The sequence below is a fragment of the Muscardinus avellanarius genome (assembly GCF_963383645.1).
Source record: "Muscardinus avellanarius genome assembly, chromosome: 1".
NCBI classification, from domain to species: Eukaryota; Metazoa; Chordata; class Mammalia; order Rodentia; family Gliridae; genus Muscardinus; species Muscardinus avellanarius.
In genome coordinates this window covers 54,007,357-54,018,310 of record NC_137786.1, presented here as the reverse complement: position 1 = coordinate 54,018,310, position 10,954 = coordinate 54,007,357, and the positions used below count along the sequence as shown (strand labels likewise).

General features: G+C 37.6%; 1 protein-coding gene across 2 annotated transcripts in view; it reads right to left on the bottom strand.

Moving 5' to 3' along the window:
* Positions 1-6,175: 6,175 nt before the first annotated feature.
* The window catches only part of CWC27 (CWC27 spliceosome associated cyclophilin), a gene marked incomplete at both ends in the record, with an annotated part of 231,662 nt that continues 226,883 nt past the window's right edge, over positions 6,176-10,954 (bottom strand). For both annotated transcript variants that reach the window (XM_080705514.1, XM_080705515.1), the window contains one exon: positions 6,176-6,338. In XM_080705514.1, the coding sequence (XP_080561640.1) occupies positions 6,176-6,338 (163 nt within the window). The remainder of the gene's footprint in view (positions 6,339-10,954) is intronic.

Here is a 10,954-nt window from a genome sequence, read left to right as displayed (position 1 = left end):
GAGCAGAGAAGTGAAAGAGCTGGGAAGTTGGCTATGTGGGTGTCACGAGGAAAGACTGTTCTATGTGGAGGGGACGGGAGTGCTAGGGCCCCATGATGAACCACACCTGACTCTTTTGACAAACAGCTGGGAGGACAGTGTGGGTGATACAGAGTAGAAGATGGGAGGGTAGTAAGAGAGGAGGGGGTCCAAGATTGAGGAGCAGGGAGGCAATTACACAGAGCCTTGTGGGCACTGTAAAGATTTGGGCTTTTTCTCTGAATTAAATAAGAGCTTAAAAAGGACTTGGGCATTTCCTCTGAATTAAATAGAGTCTAAAAAGAGAAGCATAACAATATGACTTATGTTTTAAAAGGTTTTGTTGACTCCTATATTCATAATAGTTTATAAGAAAACACTGGTGAAGGCAGGGAGACTACTTTTGGTGCTGTTCTAGTAGTTCGCATGAGAGTTGGTGACCCCTTTGACTAGGAGGGAGCAGGAGGGAGGGTATAGGATGGTAAAACTCTGGATCTGCTCTGAAGGGAGAGCCAACAGGACATCATAACAGACTGGATGTATGACATAAAGATGGAAATCCAAGCTATCTGGCCACTAGAAAGCATGGCATTGCCAATAACAGAGATGGGGAAGTTGCCAATGAAGCAGGTTTGGTAGAGGCAGGGCTAGGAAGTTCAGTTTCGAACATCCTGGGTTTGAGAAAAAGGAAATTGCATCCTGAAAGGGACCTAGGCTCACATGATGTTATAATATCATTCTTCTATATTAACTCAGAAACCACTTGTTGAATTCTTTGGTTGTGTGGGAGACAGTACCTATTCTTAATCAATTTATCCATTGACACCAATAATATAGTATTATCGCAAGCCTTCAATAAAATATTTCCCCTCAAATTGCAAATTAAAGATAAACTGGTACATACCACACAGAAAGAAAACCCACAAATTGCAAGTTTGCTATAACTGTTGAGAAATAACCATAGAACATATATTTTAAAGGAGTTATTTATTTTCTGTATGTGGTAACCTTTATTTCAAATATATTGTTTCTAAAGTATTTGAGTATCACAATAATTCTCCAAATAGAGTAAGCTCATAAGATGGGAAAGTTACCTGAGAGCTTCCTGTTTTCAAAATTACCCTGGTTATTTAAAAAGTGCCAGAACTTTACCAGCAACTATCACTTTTGGCATCATGAGGATAAGAAAATAATAATTTCCTAAAATATCAAGATACCTTCTTTTTGGTGCTGTGAAGAAAGCCTCCAGAACATGTTTTTGCTGATCAAGTAACATGAATTAATACCATGATCTAATCTTAAGGGAATAATTCCCAGCAGATGTGGAAAAGAGACCAGACTCTTGTCTGGGTTTTCATTTAGAAACTAATTTTTCCTCACCAGGTAGGATTTCCCACCCCCTAATTCCACATACCATTTTTAAAAAGTTAAAACGATAAATTTGTACATTATCACTTATATAACTAAATTATGAAGTAATTACTCAAAATAGAAATATATATAAAGATTGTGACTCTGATAATACTGTTGTGTGAGTTCTTTAGTGTCAAAGCAAGAATTGCCATTTAAAGCTTTGAGCCAAAAATCAAACCAAATGGGAAAAATAACTAGGTTTCTACTGGAGCTACCTTTGGTGGCTTGAAATGAGTCAGCTAGGGTGAGGGTACTTACTTCTATACATCATGGAAACACCTGTTTTTATGATGTATGGACGTATCTGTTTGTATGTATGTATGGAAGGAAAAATGCTGCAGATCAGCTCCTTCCTTCTTTCCTTCCTCTTTCTTTCTTTCTGTTTACCTGCACACTTTCTTTCTGTTTACACCACTGAACACTGAAAACACCTCTCCACTAGGATTAGAGATGCTCTTGCCACCTGTGATAGCCAGTCACCTATGGCTTAGGTGAGGGGGGATTGGGAGGACTTAAGGGTCATTCTTTCTACAAGCATAAGACTATAACATCTGCCTTAGTAAGATACGACGTTCTACTATTTCTCTTGGAATTTGGTCAAGTCAGTTTAAAAAAGGATTTCTCTAAACTCTGGTTCCTGACCCACTTCTCTTCACTGAAGCTAAATGAAGAAAAATCAACTATACTTGGGATAGGAAAACCTCCTGCTTTCTAGTAAGCAGAAATGGTGTCACCTGATAACTGTCCAATTACTGGAGGAGAGTCACAGCACAGGAGAGCAGACAGGCTCTTGTTTTGTGAATGACAGTGTTAAAGAATGTAACCCCTCTTAACTTCTCTACACCCTGAACATACAAATTGCTTAGACAGATACAACCCTCAGTGGTAACTCACTTCACACCTCCGTTTTCTTTCTTGTTATCACCAAGATTAAACAGCATGTTTGGGCAATATTCTGCATTTATCTTACTTTTTCCATACAGGGCACACTGACACAACACAACAGGTTTATGTACCTCACACGTTGGATCTTATCAAGAAACTCGGTAATGACAGTTTGATAAGAACACCCACCATAGCTTATTGAACCTGTTCTAAAAACAACAGCAGCAAACCACTCATCTCCTCACACTTTTTCATGACCTTGTTCTATGGTGTCCCCATTTTTAGATGTCAAAAGATGCATTACTGACTGTGTGGCCTCAGAGAACTGAGGGCATGTGACTATGTGCATTCTGATACTATACCATTAACAATTCTAGAGAGATCGGCATTTACTTCTACTGCCTATTGGAAAAGGGTAGTTTTAACTTGTACCTTGCTAACAGCTTTAACCAAAGGGAAAGAAATGTATTGTCACAGGAGACCAAAAACTGCTCAAAGTTGCTTTTCTCTCTGCTCTACAAGATGTTCAGTGCTGTCGGTGAACCTAACAGACTTTACTATCTCAGGAAGACCTCCTAGAGCAGGACACATTAAGAAAAATGTAAAATTAGAGTAAAATTTCAAGGCTACTTTTTAAGCCTTTTTTCATATTTTTTGAAAGTTATTTTCTTTTTCATTTTTGCAGTAAATTCATTTGGCCCAAAAATGCTCATGTGAAATTTCTAAAGACTTCACTGTGAGTGCATTTAATATGGTACTTAACAAATAATTTAACTATGCTCTTACACTTAAAAATATCTTTGTTACTAATATTAGTTAAATTCAGTGAATTTTGTTATCATGGTAAAATTTTTCTGATGTGAATCAAATCTTCTGGGGCTTCAGAGCTCTTGTGATTAAAGCAGGATGAGGAACATTTAACCGAACTGAGGTTTTATTTTTTCCTTCAATTATCTTTTAAAAACTACAAATATTATATTCTGACCTATGCTCTACGTCTATGGGTGTCTCTGTACTTGTGATAAATTGCATAGGTAAAGGTTGCAATGTTCTAGGAGGGATGATTGAGAAAAGAATAGGGTTATTTTTAACACAAACTCATTAAATGGTAATACATTATAAAGCCAGCAAAGACTGAGTTTGGAAAACAAAATTAAAACCAATAATATAACTTTTGCTGGCTTATCTTTGGTTGGCTTTGAGTCTGATCACCTTGCAGTTGAATTACCTGACATTTTTCCAGAGTTCCCTATCATGTCCCTTCTTTCTAGTTTTTTTTTTTTTTGTACTGGAGATTGAACCCAGAGGGATTATACCTCCAAGATAGATGCCTAGCCCTTCTTATTATTTATTTTTAAACAGTCTTGCTAAGTTGCTGAGGCTGGCCTTGAACTTGTGATCCTTCTATCTCAGCCTCCCAAGTACTGGAATTACAGATATGTGTCACCATGCCCGACTATGCTCCTTCTTTTTGAAACTTTCTCTTTCCTGAAGCAAAAAAGGGAGTTCTTTCTAATACTGAGAGTCCTTCTGTCTTCTTACCTCAGGTTCTAGATATATTTATAAAGAAAAAAAATGAAGCATTTTAGGCATACCAAAATGTATTAAGAATGAGAAATGAATAACTATCATCTAACATAAGAAGCAAAACATTACACAAGGGTAGGCCCTTTGTATCCCATCTTCCTCTTAAGAGGAAACCACTATTTGTACATGTTTTATGTTGTTGCTACTTATGTGTGTACTCATAAACAGTATATAATGTGTTACCTGTTTTAAGTTTTTATATAGCTGCTTTCCTTGTTTTCACACTATTTTTAAGATGTGCTACTTATAATTCTGATTATTGACTTTTACCTCTGTAAAATATTCCATAGTATGGATGGATGTACAACTTACTTATCTATTCGCTGAATGATACTTTAATGTATAGCTTAGTATCTTCTAGTTTCCTTGAGCAATGTGTGAAAATTTCTTTAGAGACCTAGGATTAGAATTTTGGGATCCCAGGCTATGCACAGCACTAGATACTGCCAATCTCCAAAGCAGTGGAAAAACAGCGATAAGGCTCATCAATCTATTTAATGAGACCTCAGGGTTCAAAGTTTAAGGTCTGGGAGAAGGGTGGTGGTGGTAGGTAGAAAGGCAAATATTTATACTTCTAACATGTGCTCAAGTGCTACTGTTGTATTGTTACATCTGAAATTACATTTTGAGAAGCCGTGCTCTATACAAAGCCTATTGAAGCTGGGCATGGTGGTGCACTCTTAATATCCCAGCATTCGGGAGGCTGAGACAGGAGGATCTAGGTTCGGGGACAGCCTCAGCTCCTGAGTGAGGCCCTTTGCAACTCACTGAGACCTTGTTTCAAAATATAGAATAAAAAATAGGGCTGGAGGTATAGCTTGAAGGTAGAATCTCCCTGAGTTCCATCCCCAGTACTGAAAAAAAAAAAAAAAAAGAAGAAAGCCTATTGTACTAGAAAGATTAAAAAGAAGCTTAGGCATGGTTGCATACACTTGTAATTCCAGAATTTGGGAGGCTGAGACAGGAAGATTGCAGGTTCGAGGACAGCCTTAGAAAGTAGTGAGACTTTCATTAACCTAGGGAGACCCTGTTTCAAAATAAAAATAAAATAGGGCTGGGGATGTCATTCAGAGGTAGAATGCCCCGGGGTTCAACTCCCAGTACCACATTAAAAAAAAAAGATTAAAAATAGGTTATATGTTGAAAGAGAGAGCTGATGAACACTATCTGAAATGATGTGGCTGATGAGGTTTTATTAGTGACTGAAATTAGCCTGAGGAGGTACAATTTTAACATTTAAATTCTATAAATGACTCAATATAGGTAATATAAATACCCGACAAGAATGACTGTTTCCAAAGGCTAAATTCTCAGTAAGTTCTACTGCCAGATGGGTCTGTGCACGTGCTCCTGCCTTTGCCATGCTAGAAAGGGCAGAGGAGTTGGGCAGGTGGCCCTGAGTCAGGCTGGGTATATAGCTAGCTGGGCTGACAATGTAAAGAATGTTGGGCTGTCTCTACTGTATCCATAGAGCCTAGGCACTGGCCTGATGTGAACATTCACGTCAGGGTTCCTCAAGATTTAAAACATAGCCAGGCGTGGTGGTGCATGCTCGGGATCCCATCATTCGGGAAGCTGAGACAGGAGGATCGTCGTTCGCGGCCAGGCTCAGATACTTAGTGAGGCCCTCTGCAACTTAGTGAGATCCTGTTTCAAATAAAGAAAAAAAAAAAAAAATAGGGCAGGGGTGTAGCTCGGAGGTAGAATGGTAGAATGCCTCTGGGTTCCATCCTCAGACTCACCAAAATAAAAAAAAAAGATTTAAAACATAAGGCTATTGATTCTTACTGGCTTGATTATTTTAAAGCTATTTATATGCAAAACAAAACCATCAATATTTATGTTATTTTTATTATAATTTATCATTTTAAAATATATTCCAAAGTTAGTGACAGGAAGGTTCCCTTAATTTTTTTTTTCAAGAACGTCTTATAAAAAACCTTGAAAAGGAAGCTTCCTGTATTTCAGGATGAAAAGGGTACAAACAGGCTTATAGTCTGCAAATGCGTAACATGTAACCTGGAAAGAAAATGATTTTATTTCAGATTAAGCAATACAAAAGGTCAATTAGGAGAAAAGCATGTGCCAGTAACCAAAAGTATTTGCTCACATCCCCACAATTTACCAAACAAGATATTTGTTTTCCAAAACCAGACAACAGGTTCAAAAATACTTTTCACACCCCAAAGTGATGCTGTTGGGAACAATGGCCCCCACAAGGCCATTTATTGCAGGTGCATTTCCAGCGTGTTTTCGTTATCATAGGCTCATTTTATCTTCTTTCTTTTTTCTCTCTCATGAGCTTTTTGCTTTCTTCTCTTCTCCTTTTATTTACTGGATTCCGAGGATCATAGATTTCAAATGTGTCTGAGTCTTGCATGCTTGCATCTTTTACTTTTCTGCTTTTATCCTCAAATTGAAGTACATGCGACATCCTACAGAGGAGAGAGATGGTTTGGTGATTTTGGTATAAGAACCAGAAGTAGAAATTCTATACTCCATAATCTGGCATAATGAACCATAAGGTACAGAACACCGAGATGGGTGGTTGTGGACTGGTGCTTATACCACATGGAAAGAGAGTTTTCAGAAAATGCTTAAATTTGAAAAACAGGTCTGGTATTTGTTCTGTGGGTTTAGAGTTTGAGTAATGAGTCTCTGCCACAGTCTTCAGTGGAGGTTCCTCTCCTGGTAAGAAGTTCAGAGTCTACCCAAAAGGATTCTTCCAACCACACTTGGGGAACACTCTGCCACTGCTTTTGAAGAAGGCAGTTGCTAAATTATACAGGGCCAGGACACAGACAATAAACTGGTCCTATCAGATTTTTAAAATTTGTTTTGTTTCCATTAGTTTACTGGGTATATATTAAGTATATATCACTGTGCGCGCGTGCACGTGCACACACACACACAGAGGAAATATATTATTATGAACATTTTAAAGTGATATCCATATAGTGATATGATTCCCTTTTCTGGGGAGCTGCTAGGTTAAAAATATTTTTTCATTAAAGCAAATTAAACTTAGGGCACAACTCCATGACTTACTTTCTCCTCCTACTGTTGATTACAAGAAATGTGTCCTGCATTCCTACTTTAGCAAATGATTGCTGGCCTTAAGATATCAACATGTGCTTGAGTCCTAAGTGGTCATAAGCTGGCTATCCTTAGAAGCAGTGAAATATGTAAGTGATCAGCTGTGCCCCCATTAGAAGGTGTCAGGAATAAATAGGGATGCCGAAAGACCAGACTACGGGTCAGTTGAATAAATTTAGAAAGATAAAAGTTCAGTTTTTACACAAACAAAGCAAAACAAAACTCTAAGGCTTTTCCTATTAGTTGGTTAAAATATTTTTATATTTCTTCATCAAGCAGAAAGAACTAAGCTGTGGATAGACTTAATACTCTGCATCAATTCCACTGCCCATTGCAATTTTCAGATGAAATTTAAATATGATGTTATTTTCTTTTGCCCTATATAAGCAGAGATTGGGTAATAGAAGAAATTCTTCACTTTCCTTCAGTAGCACAAATAATGAGTGACATTTATTTGTATGGCAAACTCTTATGGATATATCCACATTTTAAGAAATCCTAGTAGATTTTTGGAAGGGAAGTAAAATGTTATAATAGTAGCAACACTACCATTTGTAGGCCCTTAGTAGATGCAGAAGGGCTGACAAGTTGAAGCTGATATTTCCTTCTCTCTCCCTTCTAATTACATGAGAAAGAAAGCTTATCAAATGAAGTCAGTATGAGTTATATATGGATGTCCTAGAACCTACTTCAATTTACTGCATTTACATTTCTATACTTTATATTAATAGTACACCAGCAGTATCAGATTTCATAAGTGAAATCAGAATTCACGATGTGCGTGTCACACGTGAGAGTTGCTGACATTTTAGACCTCTGTTGTTTAACATTCTTATTTAGAAAATGCACCATATAACCATTGTATATTTAGATGGATTCCCCAGTTTTTTTTTCTTATGCTTTCAAGTTTCCTATAGTGTCAGTATTAGCTTCTGAGAATGAAACAATCTCCAATACTTAGAAAAAGGGCTGACTGTGCCATAGCTATGCTAATGAGTAAACATTAGAACCAGTTGGAAACACAATCAAACTGGATTAACTAATTAGTGATGGCTCACCTAGGTCTAAATGATCAGTGACGCTTCAGTAAATACACCTTGTAGAGCCACCTAGTCAGCACCAGCTTCAGGCTTTTTTTTTTTTTTTTTTTTTTTTTTGTGGTACTGGGGATAGAACCCAGGGGCCTTCCTTTGGGCTCCACTCCCAGACCTTTTTTATATTTGTTTGGAAACAGGGTCTCACTAAGTTGCTGAGAGCCTCACTATGCAGCTGAGGCTGGCTTTGAACCTGCGTGATCCTCCTGTCTCAGCCTCCCAACTACTGGAGTTACAAGCGTGCGCCACCACGCCTGGCTTGGCTTAGCTTCAGGCTTCTGAAAGCTGGCCAATGAGTACAGACTCACTGCTGTGTAGATGGAGCCTCTGAAAGGCAGCCAATCAGCAACCGTGGCTTTCAAATAATGGTGTTTCTGAGGATGATGTAAATCACTAAACAATTCTGACTCCCAAAGCGATACATAAAATTTGCAAACTACTTTTCTCTGAAAGAAAGTACCTAAAATCTTGAGAAGCTGAGGAAGGAAGATCACAAGTTTAAGGCTGATTTGGGCAACTTGGTAAGATGTGTCTCAATATAAAATTTACAAAAAGGGGGTAGAGGGAGCTCAGTGGTAGAGCACTTGCCTTGTATGCATTGGCCCTAGCTTCCATCCTTAGTAATGGGGGAAAAAGCTTAAAGGCATAGTTTTATTACCTAATTCATTACTTAAGTAGTAGACAATGAACTCTGCATTCTGTTTCAGACAGTGAGGGGTTGTTTTTTCTTCAACACTTCTTACAATCTATGCTGCATTTCCCACAAAGCACTCTCAACGTGGGTGCATGGCCATCGATGGGAAACAGGTTTAGAAGAGTGGACAGACAGTTTTATTAAAAGCCCTTTACCACGAGGGAGCCCAGACCCCTGAACTGCATTTCTGTTAAGTTTTGAGAAGCTTTCCAAGTGCCTAGTATTGTGCTGATACTTAAGCCGACATCAGCTGGAATCATGTGCCTTTTATAAAACAATTTTATCAATACTCTTAAATTGGCATTTAAAAAACTCCACTGTTCTAGTTAACATGTTAACACCTTTGCACATATACATCTATTTTAAATATGACCCCATTATCTTCCCCTTAATACAATTTTTTTTGTAATTTCTATTTCTAGCAGTAACTGCCCATGTTTCAAAAACTTTACTAGTTATCAGTTAAAAACACAAAAAGGAACCTTTTTCCTTTTGATGCCATAAAGAGTATTTTGTAACTATTAGATTTAGTTGGCTCTGGTATGAGAAATGAAATCTAGACATATGAACGATAGCACAAACTCTACAAGAAAAAACAGATTTTTTTTTTTTTTTACAAATTGGAAAAAACAGAAAGCTGTAAAATAAAGGAGCTGTCTTTTTCAACTGTTTGTGTCATACACTACTGAACTATACAGGTCCCACATTTTGATTAATAACAAACCTAATCCCAGAGGAAAGAGGGGCTATCAGCTTACAAACGACTTCAGATTAATATCATAATACTTAGCATGGCTGGTTACTTGACCATAATATTAAATCTTTATTAGAAATAAGAGCATAATCAAAAAGCTTCACCCATTTATCTTTCAACATGCTTCGGTCACTTCATTTTAAAAAGGAAAACAAAACAGTGATTATGATTTTCAGCATAATAAACTCCTGATCTACGTGCCTCCATAAATCACAGACTGCTGGAATTGAAAGCACGCCTGCACTCCACAGTCTCCTGTGAGGATTCGAATGCAGGCTGAGAGCAGACTTAACTCTAGTGCAGGGGGGTCTGGCAGTTGACAGCCTTGTATATCTCACTAACTCAGTACTACCCACTTTGTGGCTGGTTACAGCCTTGGCCCAATAAGAGCAGTGAGTTCTTTGGAATTAATTACACACTAATTGTTTGCATATGAATATTTTAGAACTTGTTTGCTTGAAGGCACAGACAAAAATTTAGTTGTGATTAATAAAAATAAGGAGGTTTTCTATTTACATAGAGGTTGTGTTAGATTGGAATTTTTTTTTTTTTTTTTTTTTTGGTATGGGACTGTGCAAAATAATTAGCAAAATAGCTGATTCTTCACTAACTAGAATCCAGTCTTTAAAGCTCTCACACAATTGGGAATAGATTTAGGTCTGACAGTTACTAATATCAGTGGAGAATACCAGAACACAGTAAGAACCCCAATATGAAACTCCAGTATTAACAATTAGTTTCTGATGGGCACACCTTTAGTTTATTTATACTGAGATAATGTAAACAGCTCCCCTGATCAGAGGGAATTCTCTAAACCACTCCTTTCCATTTCTACATCTCTGTCACCTTAATTTAGGAACTTTTTCCTTTGAAAGAAACATCGATATTTATGATCTTTATTTTAGATTGTTGCAGGTGCTCTAATTGTTTTACATGTGTGCTTTCTCCCTCCTCAAATACTTCTAAAGGCTCTCAAATAATCTTTCTTACACCTTTCTTTTATAGCATTCCTTTGGAAACAACTGACTCTTGTGTTAGACTGAAATATCTTAGTCTGACCCTTCAAACTTCTACCCGGTTGCTTCTATCCCCCCAGCTTTATTTTTGTTTCTTTCACTGACTTTCACCATTTGTAATGCCTGTTTACTGAACTGTGAACAGACTGTCTGTTGTTTGACGCAGTTTGAGTCTTGTTGGTAGTTGTGTTTCCTGCACAGAGCATAGTGATTTGTGATGGGAATGAAGCCTTTAGACGTGTGTGCTGGCCAGGACTACTGGCTGGTACTCGCAGGTTTGCTAAACTAACACTTGACCTCCTTTTGTGATGAGGAACAGTCATTTATTTTAATGATAAGCTCCCTAAACCATCTACCTCCTCTGCAGAAAATCTGAAGTCCACCTTTATACGACCTC